The sequence below is a fragment of the Salvelinus alpinus genome, chromosome 7 (genome assembly GCF_045679555.1).
Source record: "Salvelinus alpinus chromosome 7, SLU_Salpinus.1, whole genome shotgun sequence".
NCBI lineage: Eukaryota > Metazoa > Chordata > Actinopteri > Salmoniformes > Salmonidae > Salvelinus > Salvelinus alpinus.
This window is the reverse complement of record NC_092092.1, coordinates 10,936,832-10,964,026: the sequence shown is the minus strand read 5'-3', so window position 1 is coordinate 10,964,026 and position 27,195 is coordinate 10,936,832. Positions and strand designations below refer to the sequence as shown.

The 27,195-nt window shown below is 39.1% G+C and overlaps 1 protein-coding gene across 1 annotated transcript in view; it reads left to right on the top strand.

Moving 5' to 3' along the window:
* Positions 1 to 26,953, top strand: part of LOC139580473 (CUB and sushi domain-containing protein 1-like) — a 451,300-nt gene extending 424,347 nt beyond the window's left edge. The window contains exons 56-71 of the mRNA XM_071409207.1: positions 345 to 518; positions 1,206 to 1,388; positions 12,150 to 12,326; positions 12,511 to 12,690; positions 13,588 to 13,761; positions 14,721 to 14,894; positions 15,502 to 15,575; positions 19,360 to 19,471; positions 20,274 to 20,453; positions 20,832 to 20,894; positions 21,084 to 21,245; positions 21,361 to 21,473; positions 22,018 to 22,105; positions 22,244 to 22,379; positions 22,702 to 22,764; positions 24,377 to 26,953. Of these exons, the coding sequence (XP_071265308.1) occupies positions 345 to 518; positions 1,206 to 1,388; positions 12,150 to 12,326; positions 12,511 to 12,690; positions 13,588 to 13,761; positions 14,721 to 14,894; positions 15,502 to 15,575; positions 19,360 to 19,471; positions 20,274 to 20,453; positions 20,832 to 20,894; positions 21,084 to 21,245; positions 21,361 to 21,473; positions 22,018 to 22,105; positions 22,244 to 22,379; positions 22,702 to 22,764; positions 24,377 to 24,536 (2,213 nt within the window). The 3' untranslated portion in view covers positions 24,537 to 26,953. The remainder of the gene's footprint in view (positions 1 to 344; positions 519 to 1,205; positions 1,389 to 12,149; positions 12,327 to 12,510; positions 12,691 to 13,587; positions 13,762 to 14,720; positions 14,895 to 15,501; positions 15,576 to 19,359; positions 19,472 to 20,273; positions 20,454 to 20,831; positions 20,895 to 21,083; positions 21,246 to 21,360; positions 21,474 to 22,017; positions 22,106 to 22,243; positions 22,380 to 22,701; positions 22,765 to 24,376) is intronic.
* The last annotated feature ends 242 nt before the right edge of the window (positions 26,954 to 27,195 follow it).

The following is a 27,195-nucleotide window of genomic DNA, read 5'->3' as shown; positions in this document are numbered from 1 at the left end:
ACTTGATACAAATAATAGACAGTAACACTGAAGGCACACAAAAAAATGAAGTATATCCTGGGCGGCAGGTAGCATTACAGTTAGAGCGTTGGGCCAGTAACCAAAAGATTGCTGTTTCGAATACCCGAGCCGACAAGGTGAAAAATCTGTCGATTTGCCCTAATTTGCTCCAGGGGTGCTGTACTACTATGGCTGACCCTGTAAAAAAACACATTTCACTACAGCTATCTGGTGTATGTGACAATCCTACCATTTTTATAATATTTTCTTTAGATACATGATGGATATAAAAAAGTCTTTCTATCAACTGTCCTCTGAACATTTTCTCTCCATTTCACCTGCAGCTATTTCCTGTGGTGATCCTGGCACACCGCCCCAAGCTATTATGTCAGGTAGGAAGTTCACCAACGGCGCCGTGGTCCATTACACCTGCAGCCACGGCCGAGCACTGATTGGGAATGCCACGCGCTACTGTCAGGAGGACGGACGCTGGAGCGGGCCACAACCCTACTGCTCAGGTATATTTATCAGCAGGGTCCTACACCCTTTGAATAACCTCTTTTGGTTTGAGGTAGAACTCTTTTTGTTCCAAATAGTTCTACCTGGAACCAAAAAGGGTTCTAACTGGAACCAAAAAGGATCCTGCGGCTGTCCCCATAGGAGAACCCTTTTTGGTTCCAGTTAGAACCCTTTTTGGTTCCAGGTAGAACTATTTTGGGTTCCATGTAGAACACTGTGGAAAGGGTTCCACATGGAACACAAAATTGTTCTATCTGGAACCAAAAGGTTTCTACCTCGAACCAAAAGAGGTTCTTCAAAGGGTTCTCCTATGGGGACAGCCTAAGACCCCTTTTTGGTTCAAGATGGCACCTTTTTTCTGAGTGTTGCACACTGCCAGGCAGGGAAACCTGAAGGCTCTCTAATGGACAGAAATAACAAGTGACAGGTTTCAGGAAAGTCAACCCCAGCTGAAAAGACTAGGGGTTTCTGTGGGTTTTTCAAGTTTTGTAGCTAGAGCTGGTGGAAGCAAGCACTCTGGGTAGAGCCTTGGTAGCCTTTCATGGAAGTTGAAAGGGAGTGGGGGAAAAACTATTTCCATCTCAGAAAACAAGGCTAGAATGACTGATATGCACTGCCTATGGACCTGCTGCAGTGAGTGATGGGTGGTCGTTTGAGCGTTGGATATTTTCTCTCTCCTTCATTAGGCGGTAGTTCCGGGGAGTGTGGTGACCCTGGAATCCCACCTCATGGCTCCAGGTTGGGGGACGAGTTCCAGCTGAAGAGCCTGCTGAGGTTCACCTGTGAAGCCGGCTTCTCCCTGAGTGGCTCGGCTGAGAGGACCTGCCTCCTCAACGGCTCCTGGAGTGGCACCCAACCAGTCTGTGAAGGTGAGTCCCCTGCCATATACGGTGCATTCGGAAAGTATTTAGACCCCTTGACTTTTTCCACATTTTGTTGCATTACAGCCTTTTTCTAAAATGGATCTTTGCCTGGTCTGTGAGTTTTGGTGGGTGGCCCTCTCTTGGCAGGTTTGTTGTGGTGCCATATTCTTTCCATGTTTTAATAATGGATTTAATGGTGCTCAGTGGGATGTTCAAAGTTTCGGATATTTCTTTATTACCCAACCCTGATCTGTACTTCTCCACAACTTTGTCCCTGACCTGTTTGGAGAGCTCCTTGGTCTTCATGGTGCCACTTGCTTAATGGTGTTGCAGACTCTGGAGCCTTTTGGAACGGGTGTATATATACAGTGGGGAGAATAAGTATTTGATACACTGCCGATTTTGCAGGTTTTCCTACTTACAAAGCATGTAGAGGTCTGTACTTTTATTCAGAGGTACACTTCAACTGTGAGAGACGGAATCTAAAAAATCCAGAAAATCACATTGTATGATTTTTAAGTAATTAATTTGCATTTTATTGCATGACATAAGTATTTGATACATCAGAAAAGCAGAACTTAATATTTGGTACAGAAACCTTTGTTTGCAATTACAGAGATCATACGTTTCCTGTAGTTCTTGACCAGGTTTGCACACACTGCAGCAGGGATTTTGGCCCACTCCTCCATACAGACCTTCTCCAGATCCTTCAGGTTTCGGGGCTGTCGCTGGCCAATACGGACTTTCAGCTCCCTCCAAAGATTTTCTATTGGGTTCAGGTCTGGAGACTGGCTAGGCCACTCCAGGACCTTGAGATGCTTCTTACGGAGCCACTCCTTAGTTGTCCTGGCTGTGTGTTTCGGGTCGTTGTCATGCTGGAAGACCCAGCCACGACCCATCTTCAATGCTCTTACTGAGGGAAGGAGGTTGTTGGTTGTCTTCCTCCAAACACGGCGAGTGGAGTTTAGACCAAAAAGCTCTATTTTTGTCTCATCAGACCACATGACATTTACATTACATTTACATTTTACATTTAAGTCATTTAGCAGACGCTCTTATCCAGAGCGACTTACAAATTGGTGCATTCACCTTATGATATCCAGTGGAACAACCACTTTACAATAGTGCATCTAACTCTTTTAAGGGGGGGGGGGTTAGAAGGATTACTTTATCCTATCCTAGGTATTCCTTAAAGAGGTGGGGTTTCAGGTGTCTCCGGAAGGTGGTGATTGACTCCGCTGACCTGGCGTCGTGAGGGAGTTTGTTCCACCATTGGGGTGCCAGAGCAGCGAACAGTTTTGACTGGGCTGAGCGGGAACTGTACTTCCTCAGAGGTAGGGAGGCGAGCAGGCCAGAGGTGGATGAACGCAGTGCCCTTGTTTGGGTGTAGGGCCTGATCAGAGCCTGAAGGTACGGAGGTGCCGTTCCCCTCACAGCTCCGTAGGCAAGCACCATGGTCTTGTAACGGATGCGAGCTTCAACTGGAAGCCAGTGGAGAGAGCGGAGCTTCTCCTATTCCTCCTCTGGATCATCCAGATGGTCATTGGGAAATTTCAGACGGGCCTGGACATGCGCTGGCTTGAGCAGGGGGACCTTGCGTGCGCTGCAGGATTTTAATCCATGACGGCGTAGTGTGTTACTAATGGTTTTCTTTGAGACTGTGGTCCCAGCTCTCTTCAGGTCATTGACCAGGTTCTGCCGTGTAGTTCTGGGCTGATCCCTCACCTTCCTCATGATCATTGATGCCCCACGAGGTGAGATCTTGCATGGAGCCCCAGACCGAGGGTGATTGACCATCATCTTGAACTTCTTCCATTTTCTAATAATTGCGCCAAGCTGCTTGCCTATTGTCCTGTAGCCCATCCCAGCCTTGTGCAGGTCTACAATTTTATCCCTGATGTCCTTACACAGCTCTCTGGTCTTGGCCATTGTGGAGAGGTTGGAGTCTGTTTGATTGAGTGTGTGGACAGGTGTCTTTTATACAGGTAACGAGTTCAAACAGGTGCAGTTAATACAGGTAATGAGTGGAGAACAGGAGGGCTTCTTAAAGAAAAACTCTCTTCTTAAAGGTCTGTGAGAGCCGGAATTCTTACTGGTTGGTAGGTGATCAAATACTTATGTCATGCAATAAAATGCAAATTAATTACTTAAAAATCATACAATGTGATTTTCTGGATTTTTGTTTTAGATTCCGTCTCTCACAGTTGAAGTGTACCTATGATAAAAATTACAGACCTCTACATGCTTTGTAAGTAGGAAAACCTGCAAAATCGGCAGTGTCTCAAATACTTGTTCTCCCCACTGTGTATATATATACTGAGATCATGTGACACTTAGATTGCACACAGGTGGACTTTATTTAACTAATTATGTAACTTCTGAAGGTAATTGGTTGCACTAGGTCTTATTTAGGGGCTTCATAGCAAAGGGGGTGAATACATATGCACGCAGCACTTTTCAGTTTTTCATTTCAAATTGTTTTTTTAAACAAGTCATTTTTTTCATTTCACTTCACCAATTTGGGCTATTTTGTGTATCACATGAAATCCAAATAAAAATATATTTAAATTACAGGTTGTAATACAACAAAATAGGAAAAACACCAAGGGGGATGAATACTTTTGCAAGGCACTGTACAATTCTGAGTTGAATGAAAGTTCCAAACTTATTTTCCCATTCGTAGCTCATTTTTCCCAAGTTCCCAGTTGTCTTGAACTTTGAGGGCTGATAAGGCAGTGTCATGGTCCACCCTGAAAAAGTGTCTTATTGACCAGTTCTTCTGCAAAAAGGAAACATTTCAGATAGTATAACGTTGCACAAATTATTGTTTTCACAATGTGTTGCTATTTTAATAACAAATCAATGGCGAGAGCATTGCATTTCAGTGCTATGCGGTGGTTTTTTTTCAATAATTGTGATAAACTGTAGAACTACTCAACCATGAATTATTGTGATAAGAGTTAAACTGTCTATTTGACAGATTTACTGATTTCTCTTATAGGTTGCAGGTTGCTCTTACAGTGCAATCAAAAATGTGCATTTCCTGTGGTTAATATATATTTCCACAATATATGATTGGATTTATACTGTGGAATTGTGATAATGATAATACTTTGATTGTAAAAGCCGTTTGAATAGATCGCCTGAAATGTCATCCTTTTTGGTGGGATAGAGTTTTGGCCTGCCTGGTGACAAATAAGACAGAATGTTCAAAACCTCTCAGTCAATAACAGCTCGTTTTCAGTTTACCCCTTCCCCACTCAGACCACTCCCAGACAGTCCTAGATAAATTCTTGCTTGAAAAATGCTCTTTGCTAAGAAGCAGTTTCTTTTTGACCATTTTAATTGAAAACACTTACAATAAGGTACTTAATTGTTACCCAGAAATGATTTGATATTGAGAAAAAAACTGCTGCATTGAACCTTCTGAATGTAGGACTCCTTGATGTATGCAAGGGTGAGGAGTCCTACACAGACCACCTACCACTGGTAATGTACTGTATGATAATCATTGCTTTAATGCAAGTTTTCAGAAAGGATAACTCCATCCAACACCTATTATAGTCTATTACCTTAATGCTCAGCAATGTTGGGAGGGATTCAAAAGAGAAGCATCCAGGGTTATTTCTGTTTAATTCATCGTTTGAAAAATTACATGGTTAACCTTGAGTGAAGCCAAGGTGCTTATTGGCACATTCATAAGAAATATGAAATTATGTGCATACACACATCCAGTAAAAAGGTACAAGTATGGGTGTACTGTATATCTTAGCTGATCAGGGTTGGAGGTCAATCCCATTTAAATTCCAGTCAATTCATAAAGTAAACAAAATTCCAAATTGTCCTCATTGAAAAGCATTGAAGATAATTGGAGTTGGACTTTCAGTGTACTTCCTGAATTGACTGGAATTGTCTCCAACCCTGAAGCTTATCTAACTGTATATTTCTACGTTTTATAAAGATAATAATTGACCCTCAATTATCTCATCATTCACTTTTAAATAGACTCGTTTGGACATAAAGATATCTTACGTAAATGTATTTAATGTCTTTAGTACGTCTTAAACTGTGTCTCATTAACCAATAACTTTGATTGAGTTTGATAGCTCCTTAATCCCACAATTAAATTAAAATAATTTGTCCAAATCTAATTTATTATGATCAATCAATCAATCAAGTTTATTTTATATAGTCCTTCGTACATCAGCTAATATCTCGAAGTGCTGTACAGAAACCCAGCCTAAAACCCCAAACAGCAAGCAATGCAGGTGTAGAAGCACGGTGGCTAGGAAAAACTCCCTAGAAAGGCCAAAACCTAGGAAGAAACCTAGAGAGGAACCAGGCTATGAGGGGTGGCCAGTCCTCTTCTGGCTGTGCCGGGTGGAGATTATAACAGAACATGGCCAAGATGTTCAAAATGTTCATAAATGACAAGCATGGTCAAATAATAATCAGGAATAAATGTCAGTTGGCTTTTCATAGCCGATAATTAAGAGTTGAAAACAGCAGGTCTGGGACAGGTAGGGGTTCCATAACCGCAGGCAGAACAGTTGAAACTGGGACAGCAGCAAGGCCAGGTGGACTGGGGACAGCAAGGAGTCATCATGCCGGTAGTCCTGACGTATGGTCCTAGGGCTCAGTTCCTCCGAGAGAGAGAAAGAAAGAGAGAAGGAGAGAATTAGAGAGAGCCAAGATGTTCAAAATGTTCATAAATGACAAGCATGGTCAAATAATAATCAGAAATAAATGTCAGTTGGCTTTTCATAGCCGATCATTAAGAGTTGAAAACAGCAGGTCTGGGACAGGTAGGGGTTCCATAACCGCAGGCAGAACAGTTGAAACTGGGACAGCAGCAAGGCCAGGTGGACTGGGGACAGCAAGGAGTCATCATGCCCAGTAGTCCTGACGTATGGTCCTAGGGCTCAGGTCCTCCGAGAGAGAGAAAGAAAGAGAGAAGGAGAGAATTAGAGAATTAGAGAGAGCATACTTAAGCATACTCATTATGACCATGTTTATGATGTACTGTATACTCTACACGACGCATATTGTAGCTGTGCCATAGGATTTTGTGTAATGATGGGTTCCTTGTTTTCAGGTTGTGTTGTTTCTCATTCCTGTGTGTGTTTTGGTGTTGAAGTTGTTGTTTATGTTCTTCAGTTATTTGCTGCTCTGTTTGTCATATTTTTAACCCAGTTATCATGAGTGTTCAGTGTTGTCTGTTAGATGGGGTCGGACATGGAACTAGAATACTAGAATGGACATGAACCTTGTTATGATGGGATAAACATTTTATGATGGGATCAGACATTTTGGTCAGGGTGTTAGTCAACTGTGGTTTGCCAGTGCTGTGATAAGATATGTCAAATAATGAATTTGAATAATGTATATGCACTGTATATTTGTTAGCTAGCTAACCAAAGGAAGGATTCCATAAATTTTTTCAAATTAACTGACAATATGCCAACATTTTATTCAAACAATGCAGTCAATGCACAGCCATACACTGGCTGAAATCAATTGATGATAGGACTTAGAGAGGTTGTAAATGCAACAAGTAGACTTCTGATGTTGTATCGTATAATAGCACTCACAGCTTTTCAAGAAAACACAAATGTTGACATTTATGATCTGTTTACATATTTTGGAGGCTATTTACACAGAACATTGGTGAAAAACCTGTATAAACAATATGTATAATTATATGACTATATAATTATATTAATATTTCAACAATAATTCTATTATACAATTTCTGATATATCACAAGCCTTACTTTTATTTTCCTGCACTAGTAAAATCAGGATTATGCCTCTACTGCCATTCATTCACATTAGACTGGTCTTGATTTCTCCCTGACCAATTGGCTGCCATTTTCACCCATTCTGGAACTTTTAGGGTTTATGACATATCCCCTCTAGTAATTTAAAGTGGAACTGACAGTGTTTTAACTACTTTGCAGATATGAAACAGACATAATTTCAGTCAAAAATATGAAATTCCCAGTTTATGGTACAAAACCAACTTTATAGGAGGTTTTAAAAATAGGTTATATTTGACTCAACATTGAATGACGTACACTAAGGCATTGTTGGAGAATAGATGGATGCAGTTCAATGCATTAATATAATTGACCAATACATTTCTTGGTAGTCCAAAAAATATAACAAACCGTTTGTAAATCACAGCTGGCTGGGTACATTGTTTGCTGCCTCCATTCCGGAAGCACTGTATCAGTTTCAATGACTCAATATTTTGGGTGCAGAATATGACCAGTGTCAATAGACATAGGCAAAGAAAGTTAAAGTTAGTCACGAATGCTCTATATAACATGTAAACAGCCTTACTAGCTCTGCTACGGCGAGTAAAATGGGTCAGTGATGTGTTCTCCCATTTGTGTCTGGAAGTAGCTAGCTAGCCAACTTTAGCCAGTTAGCTTGGGTGCCTGGTTGGGACAACGCATACATTGGCAGGCAAGCGGCAGAAGGGGAAGCAGGCCCTATCGTTTATCAGTGCAATTTTGACAGGCAACTAGCTGAAAAAGTTTAGCTAATGTTCCTTCAATAGATTTTAGCTCATCTTGCTCTGCCAAGAGTGTGCAAAGCTGTCATCAAGGCAAAGGGTGGCTACTTTGAAGAATCTGACATATAAAATATATTTTGATTTGTTTAACACTTTTTTTGCTTACTACATGATTCCATATGTGTTGTTTTTTATAGTTTTGATGTCTTCACTATTATTCTACAATGTAGAAAATAGTCAAAAATAAAGAAAAACCCTTGAATGAGTATGTGTGTCCAAACTTTTGACTGGTACTGTTTATATATGTATATATATATATACATATATACTTAGCCAAATACATTTAAACTCAAGTGTTTCACAATTCCTGATATTTAATCCTAGTAAAAATTCCCTGTCTTAGGTCAGTTAGGATCAACACTTTATTTTAATAATGTGAAATGTGAGAATAATAGTAGAGAGTGATTTATTTTAGCTTTTATTTCTTTCATCACATTCACAGTGGGTCAGAAGTTAACATACACTCAATTAGTATTTGGTAGCATTGCCTTTAAATTGTTTAACTTGGGTCAAACCTTTTGGGTAGCCTTCCACAAGCTTCCCACAATAAGTTGGGTGAATTTTGGCCCATTCCTCCTGACAGAGCTGGTGTAACTGAGTCAGATTTGTAGGCCTCCTTCGCTCGCACACGCTTTTTCAGTTCTGCCCACAAATGTTCTATAGGATTGAGGTCAGGGCTTTGTGATGGCCACTCCAATACCTTGACTTTGTTGTACTTAAGCCATTTTGCCACAACTTTGGAAGTATGCTTAGGGTCAATGTCCATTTGGAAGACCCATTTGTGACCAAGCTTTAACTTCCTGACTGATGTCGTGAGATGTTGCTTCAATATATCCACATACTTTTCCTGCCTCATGATGCCATCTATTTTGTGAAGTGCACTAGTCCCTCCTGCAGCAAAACCCCCACAACATGATGCTGCCACCCCTGTGCTTCACGGTTGGGATTGCAAGCCTCCCCCTTTTTCCTCCAAACATAACGATGGTCATTATGGCCAAACAGTTCTATTTTATGGAGGTTTTGGAGCAGTGGCTTCTTCCTTGCTGAGCGGCCTTTCAGGTTATGTCGATATAGGACTCGTTTTACTGTGGATATAGATACATTTGTACCTGTTTCCTCCAGCATCTTCACAAGGTCCTTTGCTGTTGTTCTGGAATTGATTTGCACTTTTCGCACCAAAGTACGCTCGTCGCTAAGAGACAGAACGCGTCTTCTTCCTGAGCGGTATGAAGGCTGCGTGGTCCCATGGTGTTTATACTTGCGTACTATTGTTTGTACAGATGAACGTGGTGCCTTCAGGCATTTGGAAATTGCTCCCAAGGATTAACCAGACTTGTGGAGGTCTACACTTTTTTTCCCGAGGCCTCGGCTTTTCCCATGATGTCAAGCAAAGAGGCACTGAGTTTGAAGGTAGGCCTTGAAATACATCCACAGTTACACCTCCAAATGACTCAAATTATGTAAATTAGACAATCAGAAGCTTCTAAAACCATGACATAGTTTTTGCGAATTTTCCAAGCTGTTTAAAGGCACTGTCAACTTAATGTATGTTAACTTCTGTCCCACTGGTATTGTGATATAAATAATTAAAAGTGAAATAATCTGTCTGTAAACAATTGTTGGAAAAATGACTTGTGTCATATACAAAGTAGATGTCTTAACCGACTTGCCAAAACTATAGTTTGTTCACAAGAAATTTGTGGAGTGGTTGAAAAACGAGTTTTCATGACTCCAACCTAAGTGTATGTAAACTTCTGACTTCAACTGTATTTATTATTTGTTCATTTGTTTGTTTATTTGCTCAGAACTTGGGGAGGCAAAGTTGGGCCTTGTTGATTTACTCCATTTACTTCCTTCTTTCCTTCTTGTTTTTATTTTCATCAATTGGTCAGTTTTTGTGCATTTCTATATTTATAAATGTATTATTAATCTTATTTATTCAGTCTTCACGGCAACACAGTACACAGTGAGATAAGCCTGCAGATTGCTTACAGGAGATCAATAGAGTTGCATTATTTAGAGGCCATTCATGATTGAGGATGGTTTAACGGTTGGTATAAGGGAGTTGAGATGGATCACTGCTTGGGAGATTTAAAGTGGAATGCTGCGCACTATTTCTGTGATACAAATAATGCTGTGCCCAAGTATGAAATGCGAATTCTTGTGCACAGGGAGATCACAAGACGCCTGTGACTTGGGAAATAATTACTTTGAGTCAGGAAATACATATGGCCACAGCGGTCTCCCTGAGGGACTTCATAAACTCTTTATTGGACCAGTTGTTTTCTATTTGTAAATAGTTACATTGTTAAGGGAAGCTGTACCGGGGGATTTTATTTTAATGTATTTTTTTTTGCCTTTACAGAGTATCCTATTGCAGCCTTGGAGTGATATTATGTCTACACAGATAATGCTAATCATTCTTATGAAGATTAATGAATAATTAAGTTTACTGCTCTTAAAGTGATGTTTTGTATAATTTTAGGTAGTAGTTTTGAAAGTAGTGCTCACGAGCCAAAACGGGTCTCCGAAAATTGTGCACGATTGTTTGCAATCTCATCCATTTCGTATGATACAGTATGTTACGTCCTGTAATTAAAAAAAAAAATAAAAAAAAATCCTGCAGATCGTATGATACCTTATGAATTCCAATATGTTACGAATTTATTAGTGCTTAAGATCCCATTCAATCTCTTTAAATGTTCAGCTATTTAGCTATTCTATGACTTGAGCTAATGAGTATGTGCTCAATCAACCCTAATTGAGACATAAATACTCAAAGCTAGCACTGTAGCATATGCCCCGGAGATTCCCAATGTAATCAAAAGCATTCATTACTTTTTTGAGATTAGTATTTGTGTACATTTGCCATTCAGTTTCACATGGGGGAAAACGGAGAGCATGTTTCCTCACAACTGATGTCACGCTTTGCCTGATCCCTCTTTGATTAATGGCCTCTGAAGATTCCCATGTTGTTAGTTCTCCCCTTCTGTAAACAAAGATGAAAATGCTTAAGCCCTATTGAGAGTATTTAAAGACATCCTCTGGAACTTTGGTGACTACTAAATATTTTTGAAATGTCCTGCCTTGGGCTGGATGTGTCAATGTGTAGTTCATACATGCATAACCTATGAGCAGAATTACTGTCTTACCTCAATTAACCACGAAATCCCTAATTAAAAAAGAACAGTTTTTCTGGAATCTGATTTCCCTACATTTTACCCCATGTGGGCCAGCCCCCTAGCAATTCCAGTTCAACCAATGCGCTTTAGCACCTCACCATTTGAGTGACAGCTAGCAAGATGCACACACAGCAGAGTGAGAAAAAGAGCAATGACGTGGTGCGCATATGTGACGTAGGTGATTTTTGGGGACCACTTTTAGCTTGTGAGCACTACTTTCAGAACTATTGGTTAAAAAGTATACAAAAGTACCGGACAATCTCTTTAAGCAGGCTGTGTGAGTAAAAGCTCTATTCATGTGAGTCATGTGGTTATTTGTTTGTGAATATGTCCCCGATGCCTCATTATTTATGGAAATAGCCTTGTTGTTCCCAATTAACCTAATTGGTTTTTAAAGCCGATATCTATGAGAGTGAGGATCCCATTTCATTTATTACCGTCTTCTAAAATGCCACTTCAAATCACTGACAAAAGGCATTTCCTTAAAAAGCTTTAACTAATTGGATCAAATCAATAGGACTTTTATTTTAATATCTTGTTTCTGTTAGATTACAATTAAGTTGATCTGCTTGGCCAGCATCTGTTAAATATATTGTACTGAAGAAAGATTGGACTTATTATGGGGCGGCAGGTAGCCTAGTGGTTAGAGTGTTGGGCCAGTAACCGAAAGTAACTCCAAGGCTGCAATAGGATACTCTGTAGATTAAAGGCAAAAAAAAAATATTAAAGCTGACAAGGTAAAAATCTGTTGTTCTGCCCCTGAACAAGGCAGTTAACCCACCGTTCCCCAGTAGGCCATCATTGTAAATAAGAATTTATTCTTAACTGAGTTAAATAAAGGTTCAATTAAAAAAATATAAATTATATACACATTTCCTTTTATCAATAGCCAAGAGTAGTACTTTCATGATTGCAAGTGACAATTCAGTTATGGTTTATTTACCTTAAATTTACCTTGACGAATGTTCCAGTTTTTTTATGTTTATCTATTTGGTTTTTTTCTCAGCGATTTCGTGTGGAAATCCAGGTACTCCTGCCTACGGGAAGATTGTCTTCAGTGATGGAATAGTGTTTTCAAGCTCCGTAGCATATGCCTGCTGGGAAGGATATGAGACCTCAGGTCTCACCACTCGCCACTGCACCACCAATGGCACCTGGACCGGCTCTGCCCTAGACTGCACAGGTATACTGTACTGTGCACTGTAGGAGCTCTACAGTGGGCTCGTCTAACACGCATCTTGTATTCATTCAACCTAGACCATGAGACATGGACGCAATACACCTAATCTTATATGCTACATGCCATGCTTTGCTTTTGATTATGCTTATATAGTACTGCATGTACAAATGTTCTACCAATTCAACAGTGATCAGCTGTGGAGATCCAGGTCCTGTTGCCAATGGGATTTACATAGGAAATGAGTTCACCTTCAACAAGACTGTTCAGTATCACTGTAACCCAGGCCACGTCATGGACACTGTCGGTTCATCTGTGCTCCTCTGCACCAAGAACGGGTCTTGGAACCAAACCAAGCCTTACTGTAAAGGTAATTCAACTTTGGTTATGACTCAATAATACTTGTCGTTGGCTTACAAAGAAACAAACATTTCTACTTTCATTTCTTTACTGAGGGCTGAGATGAGACGCAACCAGAGAAATATAGTACAGATATCACAACACTCCAGAATTTCAAGCACTCGGAGATCAAAAGAACTCGAAAAGTTTTTTGATCTTGTTTGGAGTAGTTTCTCTACCTTTTTTGGCACAGCAAGCACAAATTATTCACTTACACAGACTGAAGGGATGTTATCCATGAAATGTGTAGGATCTGTGCTATCAGATGTCAGACTTGAAACGTGTGGAGAAAACGATGCATCCAGTTAGTGGTGCAATGCAGACAAGCATAGAGCAGGGAAGTCTCCTCCCAAGCAGATTGACAGGCAGAGAGTGAATGTGTGTGCACTTCACATATAATTTCCCACAGTAGCGATTTACCAGACATGTGGTTATAGACCAATTGCAATCCTGTGGGTGAATACTGTTTAATATGCCAGAAGTTCCTATTTTTACAGAATAGACATCCAATACCACAGCATTTGCAATGATTTCTTTTAGAGTTAGAATATGTTATCGTCTCAACGGGAAATAACAGTGCAATACCCTGCATATAATCGAAAACAGATATACAGTCCATATCGGATATGTATTGTGATTAATGGGACCTCTACTTCCCAATTAACTATATTACTTGTCAATAATAGGCAAATGAAAACACTTTCTCCCTGTGGGAGACAGAATATGATCATCAAAGAGGATATGAACCGCGATAAATCATCCATTCCTTTCTAGCACATTAAAACATATGTTTTGAGTTAACATGCAGTACTTACTCACTAAAAATCATTACATCCGTACTGATGATATTGTTTTGTCCCCACATCAGTGATCATGTGTGGCCGTCCTCCGGCTGTTCACAATGGGAAGGTTGAGGGGTCAGACTTGCAGTGGGGCTCCAGCGTCACCTATAGCTGCTTCGATGGGTACCAGCTATCCAGCCCTGGAATCGTTTCATGTGAGGGGAACGGCACATGGCGAGGGGAAATCCCTCAATGTCTTCGTAAGTTAAAAATCAAGTCCCTTTAAGACTGAAAATCTGAGCACTTGATCTAAACTTTTGTGCAATGGCAGTGTCATCAAAGCTTAGCAGTGTTTACCTATTGCTATGTTTGTGTAAAACAATATTTTATAGTAGATGCATCAAACTGACGAAAGCAGTGCCTATCAGTTTAAAGAGAATTAAATGTGCACACCTGGCCTACTTATCCTTCCTATAGCCCTGTTAAAGTTGTGCCGCTGGGGGGGTGCATGACCCGGCTAAATCCTCTGTGAAATGCCAGATTTGACAGGTTGGGAAACTGTTGTGACAGATGCAAAAAGAATGTCAACATTTCCTAAATTGATCCCTCAAGTATCCGCAGCTAGGGCTGCCCATAACATGAGCATTACAAGGTACATGGACGGAGTCTGCTGCTGCAGCCTGCAGGCCTTGATCATAAGCTCCTGACACGGTGTCAGAAGTACTGCCAGAATGTTCTGAAATTCCATGCACAGAGTGGGTTGTCATGGAAAGTGGGTTGTCATGGAAAGCCTGCAGGAGAACACACTCTGTAATAACAACTTCTCATACTGTGGGTCTGAAACGGGTCTGAGTGACTTCCACTGCTAAACTCTTTGTGGAACATTTATGTGGGGCATTTCACAAACATGAAGGACCTATTATGAAAAAGCATCTTGAAACCATTGTATTATCCATTATACAGTAGGGGTTAGCAGGTCTAGTTTAGCTATGGTGCTTTCTGTTTCTCACAACAATATATTTTTTCACCTCGTAATGTTATAATTCCAAGAGCCATGTTATGAATGACTAGCTGGTCAGTAGTGCCTATATGAAACGTTGTGATCATCATGCCAATGAAAAATTGTGAATAAAGATTCTGAAACCCACGTAACCTGGGGGATGTGTGTGATGTGAAGTGTGTGATTTGATTAATGGTCTCTGTGCTTTGTTGTGCCTAGCTGTGCTGTGTGGAGACCCAGGCACCCCAGCAGAGGGTTATGCTGAGGGCAAACAGTTCACCTACAGGTCAGAGGTCACCTTCTACTGTAGGGACCCCAACATCCTGGTCGGCTCATCCAGGAGAGTGTGTCAGGTTGATGGGACTTGGAGTGGAATACATCCCTCATGTATAGGTGGGTTGTCCTGCCCATTCATACCTTAATAAAACATGACTCAAGTAAAAGGAAAAGTCACCCAGTGAAATTCTTGAGGAAAAGTCTAAAAGTATTTGATTTAAAATAAACTTAAGTAGTAAAAGTATAAATCATTTTCAAGTTCCTTATATTAAGCAAACAAGACAGCACCAATTTCTTATTTTTTTTCATTTACAAATAGCCAGTGGCACACTCCAACATTCCAACATCATTTACAAAAGAAGCATGTGTGTTTAGTGAGTCTGCCAGATCAGAGTTAGTAGGGATGTCCAGGGATGTTCTGTTAAGTGCATAAATTGGACCATTTTCGTGTCCTGCTAAGCATTCAATATATAACGAGTACTTTTTTTGAAAATATATGGAGTAAAAAGTAAAATATTTTCTTAAGAGAATGTAGTGAATACATTTTTTATTTAAGTACTTTACACCACTGTCTGCTGCCTTAGTTGTGGTGTGGTATGTTGTGGTGTAGTCTGTAGTGGTGTTGTGTTGTGTGGTGTCATGTAGTTGAGTGTTTGCTTATTTTCTTCAGTGATGATGATGATGATGTTGATAGGCAGTGAGCTAAACATGTATTTTTCTTTAGATCCTGCATATAACACATGCAGAGACCCTGGAACGCCATCTTATGGGATACCAGTCACATCCCAAGGAATTGAGGTAAGGTCCTTACTTCTACCGATGTCAAATTGTGGGTAAACATACTGTACAGTGGCTTGTGAAAGTATTCACCCCCTTGGCATTTTTCCTATTTTGTTGCCTTAAAACCTGTAATTAAAATATATTTTTGGGGGGTTTGTATTAGAGGTCGACCGATTATAATTTTTCAACGCCGATACCGATACCGATTATTGGAGGACAAAAAAAGCCGATACCGATTAATCGGCCAATTTATTTAAAAAAAATAATAATAATTTTGAATGAACAATGAACACTTTTATTTTAACTTAATATAATACATAAATACACACACACACACAGCTCTGAAGTGACAATGATACTGAAGAGTCTGCTTAGGAGACAAATACTCTCAACTGTTTGAATAAAAATAGAGTTTAAGTTACCTGTGATGAATGTTGAAAACAAAAACTGTAATTTCTATATGCAGGAAATCCTATTTTAATAATGGGCATGGTAAGAATTGACGACCAAAGTGCGAGTCATAATTCCCATGACACGTTCTTGCAAAATCTGAAAAGCGGTTCCTTCATTTATTCCATAGGATATTTTTAGATTCACTTAAAATAAGGTCTGTGTTTCGTGTAGGCTTACACCACCGTGCCAATTTTATAACTGTTTGATATCCATAGGACAAGGGAACTCTGATCAATATTGGCTAAATATAAGCGAAGATCATTTTTTTTGTAGAGTGGATTTATGAAAATATGTTGATAAACGTTACCTTATCCTAGTGAGATTTACACGGGTATCAAAACGCAGAGGCGGTTTAAGCCTGCATGTAACACAGACCTTATTTGAAGTAGATCAAGACATTCTCTATGGAAGACATGAACGGTAAAATAACGAAGGAACCCCTTTCAAGTTCAGCCGCAAGTTATTACAGGAATTATAACGCGTCGACTATTTCTCTCTAAACCATATACCTTTGACTAATCCGGAAACTATCACCTCGAAAACAAAACGTTTATTCCGTTCCGTATTTTATCTAACGGGTGGCATCCATGAGTCTAAATATTCCTGTTATATTGCACAACCTTCAATGTTATGTCATAATTACGTAAAATTCTGGCAAATTAGTTCGCAAAGAGCCAGGCGGCCCAAACTGTTGCATATACCCTGACTCTGCGTGCAATGAACGCAAGAGAAATGACACAATTTCACCTGGTTAATATTGCCTGCTAACCTGGAATTTTTTTAGCTAAATATGCAGGTTTAAAAATATATACTTGTGTATTGATTTTAAGAAAGGCATTGATGTTTATGGTTAAGTACACATTGGAGCAATGACAGTCATTGATTGATTGTTTTTTATAAGATAAGTTTAATACTAGCTAGCAACTTACCTTAGCTTACTGCATTTGCGTAACAGGAGTGCAATGTAAGCAGCTGTTAGAGCATTGGACTAGTTAACTGCAAGGTTGCAAGATTGGATCCCCCGAGCTGACAAGGTTAAAAATCTGTCGTTCTGCCCCTAAACGAGGCAGAACGTTCCTAGGCCGTCAATGAAAATAAGAATGTGTTCTTAACTGACTTGCCTAGTTAAATAAAGATTAAATAAGGGTGTAAAAAAAATAATAATCGGCACCCAAAAATACCGATTTCCGATTGTTATGAAAACTTGAAATCGGCCCTAATTTACACAACATGCCTACCACTTTGAAGATGCAACATATTTTTTATTGTGAAACATACAAGAAATAAGACAAAAAAACAGAAAACTTGAGCGTGCATGACTATTCACCCCCCCCTCCCAAGTCAACAGTTTGTAGAGCCACCTTTTGCAGCAATTACAGCTGCAAGTCTCTTGGGGTTTGTATCTATAAGCTTGGCACATCTAGCCACTGGGATTTTTGCCCATTCTTAAAGTCATGCTCCAGCTCCTTCAAGTTGGATGGGTTCCGCTGGTGTACAGCAATATTTAAGTCATACCACAGATTCAAATTAAATCAAAGTTTATTTGTTACGTGCGCCGAATACAACAGTGTATGTAGACCTTACAGTGAAATGCTTACTTACAGGCTCTAACCAATAGTGCAAAAAAGGTAGTGCAAAAGAGGATTCTCAATTGGATTGAGGTCTGTGTAACGGTAGTCCTCCTCCTCTTCAACCGAAAAGGAGGAGTAGTGATGGAACCAAGGCGCAGCGGGTTGTGAACACATAATTTATTAAAGAAAACACGAAAACACGAACTTGACTAAACTAACAAAACAACAAACGGTGTAGACAGACCTGGACGACGAACTCACATAAACACGAAGAACGCACGAACAGGGAGAATAGCCTACACATAAATGACGATGAACAAACATACCGAACAGTCCCGTATGGTGCGACAAACACTGACACAGGAGACAACCACCCACAACGAACACTGTGAAACAACCTACCTAAATATGACTCTCAATTAGAGGAACGCCAAACACCTGCCTCTAATTGAGAGCCATACCAGGCAACCCTTAAACCAACATAGAAACAGACAACATAGAATGCCCACCCAAACTCACGTCCTGACCAACTAACACATACAACAAACTAACAGAAATAGGTCAGGAACGTGACAGTCTGGGCTTTGACTAGGCCATTCCAAGACATTTAAGTGTTTCCCCTTAAACCACTCAAGTGTTGCTTTAGCAGTATGCTTAGGGTCATTGTCCTGCTGGAAGGTGAACCTCTGTCCCAGTCTCAAATCTCTGGAAGACTGAAACAAGTTTCCCTCAAGAATTTCCCTGTATTTAGCGCCATCCATCATTCCTTCAATTCTGACCAGTTTCCCAGTCTCTGCCGATGGAAAAACATCCCACAGCATGATGCGTTTTCCTTGATGGCCACAAAGCTCAATTTTAGTCTCATCTGACCAGAGTACCTTCTTCCATATGTTTGGGGAGTCTCCCACATGCCTTTTGGCAAACAATGGCTTTTTTATGGCCACTCTTCCATAAAGCCCAGCTCTGTGGAGTGTACAGCTTTTATTTTTTTATTTATTATTTAGCCTTTAACTAGGTAAGTCAGTTTAAAAACTAATTCTTATTTACAATGAAGGCCTAGGAACAGTGGGTTAACTGCCGTGTTCAGGTGCAGAATGACACATTTTTACCTTGTCAGCTTGGGGATTCGATCTAGCAACCTTTCGGTTACTGGCCCAACGCTCTAACCACTAGGCTACCTGCCACACCGGCTTAGTGGGCCTATGGACAGATACTCCAATCTCTGCTGTGGACCTTTACAGCTCCTTCAGGGTTATCTTTGGTCTTTTTGTTGCCTCTGATTAATGCCCTCCTTGCGTGGTCTGTGAGTTTTGGTGGGTGGCACTCTCTTGGCAGGTTTGTTGCCATATTCTTTCCATGTTTTAATAATGGATTTAATGGTGCTCCGTGGGATGTTCAAAGTTTCAAATATTTTTTTATAACCCAACCATGATCTGTACTTCTCCACAACTTTGTCCATGACCTGTTTGGAGAGCTCCTTGGTCTTCATGGTGCCGCTTGCTTGGTGGTGCCCCTTGCTTAGTGGTGTTGCAGACTCTGGGGCCTTTCAGAACGCGCGTGTGCGTGTGCGTGTGTGTGTGTGTGTGTGTGTGTGTGTGTGTGTGTGTGTGTGTGTGTGTGTGTGTGTGTGTGTGTGTGTGTGTGTGTGTGTGTGTCATTTGTTCTTGTCATTTGTCATTTGTGCTCAGATAATTTGCTAAAATAGTCTTCTGGTCAGTCAAAGCAATTATCTGGTTGTTCTTAGACCATTTATAGTAATGAGTCTTCTTCCGTTTCAGGTTGGAAGCAAAATCTCCTTCAAATGCCGTAAAAACTACCACATACTGGGATCTACGACAAGAACCTGTCTGGAAAATTTGACGTGGAGTGGTGTGCAACCAGAATGTATCGGTAAGTATTTTTGGAAAGATTTGTTTTTGTGACAGGACATTGTCAAGAAAACAGGAAAAAGTTATTTATTAATCCACCAGGTGTAAATTTTCTTAGCGTTGACTTGTTAATGAGTAAAGGTAGAGACACAGTAGGGGGGGTATGACAGCCAAAGGGAGTAGAGCATTGGTTTAGCACATGTAACCCTTTCATTTACTGCATTCCAGGTCACTACCCTCCCAATGGTAGTGTCATGTTCTCCATCTCTCTCCTTAATAACTCTGCCCAGGATTATAGGTCTTGAGCTGTATATATGGATTAAAAGAAAGATCACAACGTAGAAGCCATTGTGGGACTGTCAAAAGGGAATGGACATTTGAGAAAGAGCTGTATGAATCATGGAGGGAAGTTAAGTAGGGATTGCTGCCCTCAGCAAAGAATAGATAAAGTTTGCCAAGTTTAAGCTGTTCGTATGTGAGTGGTAAATCAGTAGGCGATTTTTGACAGCGTACCCACGAAATTCTTCAGGCGTCTCCTCCACATAAAGCGGCTTCACTGTCAGAGGCTTGGGAGTGGGGAGGCTTAAGTTGACGACAGGAAAGTGCGAAGACTGAGTTCATATATTATGTTACAGATGGATAGTACCACTCTGGCCTTGTTTTATATGTTTGCTCCTGATAGGATTGCTCGATCTCTACATAACTCCATGATACTGATGTGGGTGTGGGGCTGCTGTATTCTGACTGGTAATCCTGGTCAGTGGTAGAGTGAATTTATTGTGTTTACCATGTTTTTTTCTTCTTCGTTCTTTCTTTTTTTGCAGCCCATGCCTGCAGACAGCCCGAGACACTGTCTAACATTGACGTGAAGGCTATTGATCTACCAACTCTGGGCTATACTTTGATTTATACATGTCAGGACGGATTCTTCCTGGCCGGGGGATCTGAGCACAGGACATGTAAACCTGATTTTAAGTGGTCCGGAAAGCCACCTGTCTGCAAAGGTATACTTATGCACTGGAATGTGCCTATTATTCAAATGTAACTATTTCCTGTGAACCATTCACAACCTGAGGAGAATAAATTGTACTGCAGGCCATATACTTAGATTAGCAGTTAATCTGCTACTTGTATGTGTTAATCATATTTTCCCTCATACATTGGTATTCAACACAGTAGTTAATTTGCTGTGTGCCCTGTGCTAGCTGAGAATATCTAGGTAATTGAGTATACAACATTTCAGCAATCATCAAGTCTGAATCGCTCTGGTAAAATGTAGACCAAAAAAAATGTTGTCATTACACGGCTACAAGCAGCAACTGGCAGTGAGTAGGTCACATCCATAAAATGTCATGTAGTCAATTATTTCTTCCGTCTTTCAGTTGGGCCCAAAATAAATGGTAAAAAAGGAGTGGAGTCAGATGTTCAGAAAAACAAGATTGGTGGTACGTTTATCTCCTCTGAGTCATTTTATTCATGTTCAAATGCATGTCCATTCAATGTAACACGTATTGTGCTAACTGTACGTCTGAGGTTTCTCATAATGATGGCTGTACAGACAGGCGATGGATGACGCAAAAGTACCTTATTTTGTTCTGGTCATACAGTATAACATGAGTCTTTCTTTCCTTCAGTTCCTGTAGATGTGTTTTCTTTAAACTTTGGCTGGACTGGGTTCTATGAGTACCTTGGAGCAAGAGAAGTTGCCACTATTACTGTAAATGGATTCAATGAAACAACAAGTAGAGTCAATGTCACTCTTCTGGATCAGAGCAGAGTGCAGCTTAAACTTGCTGGTAAATCACAACACACATGTTAACTCTAACATTATTTGATTAGGCAAATATTACAGTTGAAGTCAACATTACAACAGTAAACACCAACCGATAACCCAATTCCCTTTGTTTTCAGGAACGTACAAGAAGGAGGAAAACCATTTGCTGCTGAAGGTTTACCAGATACGTGGTCCAACAGAGCATCATTTCAGTAAATTCAAGAATGACAACTGGGCAATGGATGGCTACGTGAGTCTTTTATTTGAATTAAATTATCAATAAAGAGCCTAATGATGGACTTCCAACCTAATCAGGAAACACAACAATAGTTTGTCTCCTTTACCTACCATATTCTCTCCGCTCAGTTTTCTGCAAATGCTGTACATCTAGTTCATGAGGTGGTAACATCTGCAGACTATGTCATTCATCAATATGCAGCTCTGGCATTAGGTTCTGTCTACCATAACCAACACAAAACACTGCAACTTAAAATTGTATAGCCTAATGGCCTAAAATGATTTGAATTCAAATGTGTCTATTGAAGATATTACTTGACTGTAGCCCTCTTTTGTAAGTTCAAAGAAGATATGTTCTTGTGAACACTATAGCAGTTAGTCACTTCAAAGGCGATAGAGACAGTGATAAGCTGCATGAGGACAAAGGAGGGATATGAGGTGAATGGGTAATAGCGATAGCTGTGTAATGGTTCTGCATTTCAACTACTGTATGCCCTGAAAAATCAGCAAAAGTCCTATTTCCCCCCCCCCCCCCCTCCTCTTTTGTGTTGGTTTAGGTGACCGCAGAGTCTGACAAGAAAACCTTTGTTTACCAGGGTCATATTCAAAGCAAGGACTTTGGAAGATTTGTACTAACAAGAGGAGGTACAATCATTGTATAATCTTAGTAATAAACAAAAACTACATGTACAGTTACCTTTTACTTCCTGATACCATTGCTTTTACATAAGTTACTTTAAGAAGTTTGACAAGAATGGTTGTACTGTTATGTTTCTTTATTAGGTCTCTTTACAACAGACCTGGAGCCATCAAATCCTCCATACTATGGCACCAACAGCAGTTCAGTAGCAGCTGCCATACTAGTGCCATTCTTTGCCCTTATTCTGTCAGGGTTTGCATTTTACCTCTACAAACACAGGTAAGGAGTGCCGGCTATTGGATGTCTTGGTAACCTGCATTGGTGATGTTTGTCCATATATGCTTGGATGTTAAGCATCGTAGTCTCTTATAAGTTATGGGAAACTCCTGTGCCAAACGATGAGTGATCCCTAAAAGTTTCAGTTGATAGATCGTTACATAACAAAATCCAATGTTAGATGAGTGCGAAACAAAATGATTACAATACATTTGCATTGGCGTTTTCCAAAGCTAACTGAACAAACAAAATAAATAAAGTATGTGACATTATTGTCAGATAAAATGGAAATTACCTAATATTAAAGTACATGAAAAATTGGCAGGGTACTTTCACAAGACACTGATGACAATGAGAGACCCAAAGACGTAATCAGGGCGGGCGGCAGGTAAGACATAAGAAACTAAATCACTATACGCAACAATTCCTACTTTCACATCGTCATTATCGTCTTTTACTTTTTTCATTTAGTGAAAAAAAAAAGTTTTTTTATTTGTTGGGCTAAAATGAAAAAGATGTGCTCTTTGATCTCATATTGTCATCTCTCTGTCAGCATATTTCAACCAACTGAATGTTGTTCTATTTGTTTTTTGTGATCATTTGCCTATAAGCTATCATGAGAATCCATTTGTTTTTGACTGTTACATTTACTGGAGAGGAGTTTTGAAGTATTGTGTTTTAACATTAATACAGAATCACGCTTAGAAAGTATCTTCATATTCACATAGATAAAGAAAATGTATACTGTAACTTTTATTAACATTTCACTCATTTTGTATGCCAAATGCTACAAACCCATACGTGTCAGATTTTGAATACTGTCTTTTGACAATTTTATAATAACATCATGTAGGATCAGTCTGTTTTGATAGTTACAATATTTCTTTCTTTCTGTATAGAATTTTGCATTTCCATATTATACATGTTTAGCCACAAGGCTTCATTACTACTTACATATATAGAATCTTAATTTGATCACCCTTTTGCAGGATAACTTCCTGCAATGCAGGAAATGTTTAACTTATAGTGTATTTGAGGTTTAAAAAGGCTTCTGAAGTTTGAAATGTCCACTTTGAAATTTCAGACTTGATTTTCCCTTACAGAAAAAGTATCAACCCCTACAAAAATGTAAATAAGTTATAATCCACATAGTTGCTACAGGATTATTTTACTTCTGTAGCAAACTGGCTCAAATTAAGATCCTACATCTGTACTCTACGTCATTCATACTCCCACAGAGACTTTGCAAGGCTTTGGAAACGTGTTTTTGAATATGCAGAGGTATTCTCCACACAGCAGATAGATCCTGCTTTAACAATGCCTTGATCTAAGATTAGGTAATGGACTTTATATATATATCCACACAAAGTTTATATATCCACACAAAGTTTAAATAGAAGACACTAAACCCTCCAGGTAGTCACTAAACCTGCATTTGTCTGACTTAGTAAGATTTGTAAGGTAATGGAGGGACCATTACGTTTACTGCACTGTTGGAGCTAGGAACATAAGCATTTTATTACACCCGTGATAACATATGTGTAATACGACCAATACAATTTGATTTGATTTGAAGTAAAGGCTTACAAAATGCTCCTGGGTGGAATCAAGGTCTTTACGTTGATCTTATATTGAGGTTTAAAAACAGCTCAGTGGGCTTTGAGTAGGACTCCCTAGTCTCCTCTTTCAAGTAATAAGAGGTTATATGGTGTCCCATGGTAAATGTGTATTCTGGATCAAATGAGGACTGAAACATATTTTCCTTAGCTATGGGTTTTATGTATTCTTATTTGGTATATTTGAAAATGCAGTAACAATATGTACAGAGATTTCTCAAGTGGGAAAGAGTTTCTGCTTCATCATTGCACTTTTTGCTATACCTTAACATCCCTTCATGAAACGAAGTCACATTTGTCTGAAAAGTAAAAAACCAGTCATAGCTAGTAGAGTTATTAAAATAACGTAAATGTGCTAATACGTTTTATTTGTTCACCTTTCAGAACAAGACCAAAAGTTCAATACAATGGCTATACCGGTCATGAAAACACCAATGGACAAGCGTCGTTTGAAAACCCTATGTATGACACAAACATGAAACCCACGGAGGCGAAAGCTGTGAGGTTTGATACAACTCTGAACACAGTCTGCACAGTAGTATAGCCCTCTTATCACCAACATTGGACTGGCTTTTACAGCCATACCTCTTGTGGTAAGCAGTATCTTATTTTTTCGACAGATGCCAATATTTCTTTGAACTCATCACGTTATAACCTCTCTGTGGAGAAGATAAAATACACCATTTAAAATCAATGACAATTTTATATGGACTTGCCACCACAAAATAAAACGACAACTATTGGTGTTCTATGGAGCAGTGATCATGTATGTGGCCAGGAAAATAAAGCAGAGACGATTATCTCTAGGATCAAGGAGTTCTGCTTTTTATGGCTCTTTGCAGGATGAAAGTTGTTTTCATTCTCCGTTTTTCTTTTTTTCTGTCTTTTTCCCCCCAAAGGCCCTCCTTGGGGAAATACTAAAGTGTCTTGAAAAGCCACATAATTGTTGATAAAAAGTGTTTTCTTCAGTGAAGATGTACCACAAAGGAGGAAGCAACTTTGAACGTGTTGCTGCTCATTCCTTGCCAGACTTCTCCAATAAAGGGAACATATGCTATAAACTACAACTGTCTCGCAGGAGAACATGGCTATCTAATCTAGGAACTCGCTCAGCTGTTGTGTTGAAAAACTTTATCGCACAAATTTTGCACTAGTGTGTTATGAATGGGTATGAAATGAGGCAAAAGAGGAATTTTCAAACTAACTGAAAAATGACGTACAGGGTTTTTGACCATTTGTAGATAAGCATACAGTATATTTCCATATCCACAGGGAGCATAATGTCATGCTACTGTTTATCAATAGAGATGCTTATTTTATTTTCAATATTAGTTTTGCAAATAAATGTATGGAATACCCTCCTTACTTTTTATCCACAAATATCAATTAAGGAGCAACTGGTGTACATGCAATCGTGAATGATATTTAATTTTATTCACAGATCAATATTACTGCAGAGCAAACTGATCTGGCTCATCTACTCTGAAAAAACAACAATGTTCAATATTGTTGTATACTGTAAATTGCATCAAATACTTACAGTATGTATCATGCATGTTAATCATGAATGTTTGTTTGTATCGTCGATCATCAGGTTGCTGTTTATATTGTAGTTTATTTCACATTACCCCAGGCATTGAACATTGTCAACATTCGGAACACTAGACAACAGTTGGCAGTCCTATCTTGTGGTCTTGCTGCAAATTTGCTTACGTTTCAAATATACCTCTTGCGCAGAAGGACGTCATTTTTCTACTCTACAGTACTGGAACTAATAAAAATTTTATTTTTCATAAATGCTGCCCTTGCTTTAAATCACAGTTTTAATGCAGAAGTGTATTTTTTTTTAAATGTGCCATACGAATATGCCATGTTTAACTCAACTCAACTGTTTGACACACAACCTTGTTTTGGTAGGCCTACTTAAGGCAAGGTGGGGAATCAAGTTGGATAGCAATCCTTCTTTAGCAGTGGCATGAGCTGGTCGTTTAGAAGCTAGTCTTAATAATCAGTTTTTCTCCCTTTATGATATGTCCCTCCTATCCTTAAGGGTATTGAGTCAATGATGATGAATTGAACACAGACTACTTACTTACACTCCAGGAAACACTGCCTTATTCAATTCAAAAGCTGTCACAGTTACAAATGACCTATTACAACGCTAAGGCTACTTGAATGCATACAGTACACTGTGATTCCAAAGTCAGAGATTAGCTTGTTGTTTTTCCTAATAATTTTGGTTATGCATGTATTCACAAATAATGTTCAAAACTTACAGTTGATGAACTATCTTAGCTTGGCTTTTCGAAATCTGTTATCATATGCACTTGCTTAGAGATCAATGCACCAGTGACAAAATGTGTATTATAATCTTGTGAGATATCAGATTCCATTTCATATCTGTTATATTTGTGGCCATAGTAGCACAACTAAAATTCCCCTGAGTATGATGCATTTTATGTGTGAAGTATGTTTGGAAAATCAGAAGCATTTTAATTTCCATAATTTTTCTACAAACTATTTAACTTTTTACATTTCAAATTAAACCTAGTGTTCATTACACACCTACGCACTATACGGCAGTGGTTTCAATAAATAGAGTTAAGACAGAATTTAATCAAATCATCCCCTTTCTTTGTAACCATTTTGATGTAAGACCCACTGCTTTTAATCCACATTTTGCCTTCCTTTGGGCTTGCTGCAATAACGTTTTTCTTTCAACATCTGTAAAATGGTTTCCCAACTAAAGAGGTGTATAACTGCATTCAATTTAATATCATTCCATTTTACAACATCGGGATATCACGTGCTGCTGACTTGAAGTAGGTGCAAAAGAAAATGTTTTTGTACAGAAATATATTTTTTATGAAGAATTTGTAAAATTATTAAATATGCTGTACTTTTTTGATTAATGTAGGTACAAAACTTGTTAAAATAAATGTTTTTACTATACACAATGTACATTTATCGTCTATCTGAGTATGAATATCAAATGTATATTATCTATGGTTTAAACTTTTCTTGCAAATGTCGATATATACAAGCTGTTATTTTAAAACATTGCTCGTATATATTTGTTTATGTGAGAGAAAACAAACCTTAGAAAAATGGATCTATGACATATTTTGAAAACATTATTTCAGATTAAACTTTTTAATATAATTATGGTCATATCTATGTGGAACTGTTTTCTTTTCCAGTCG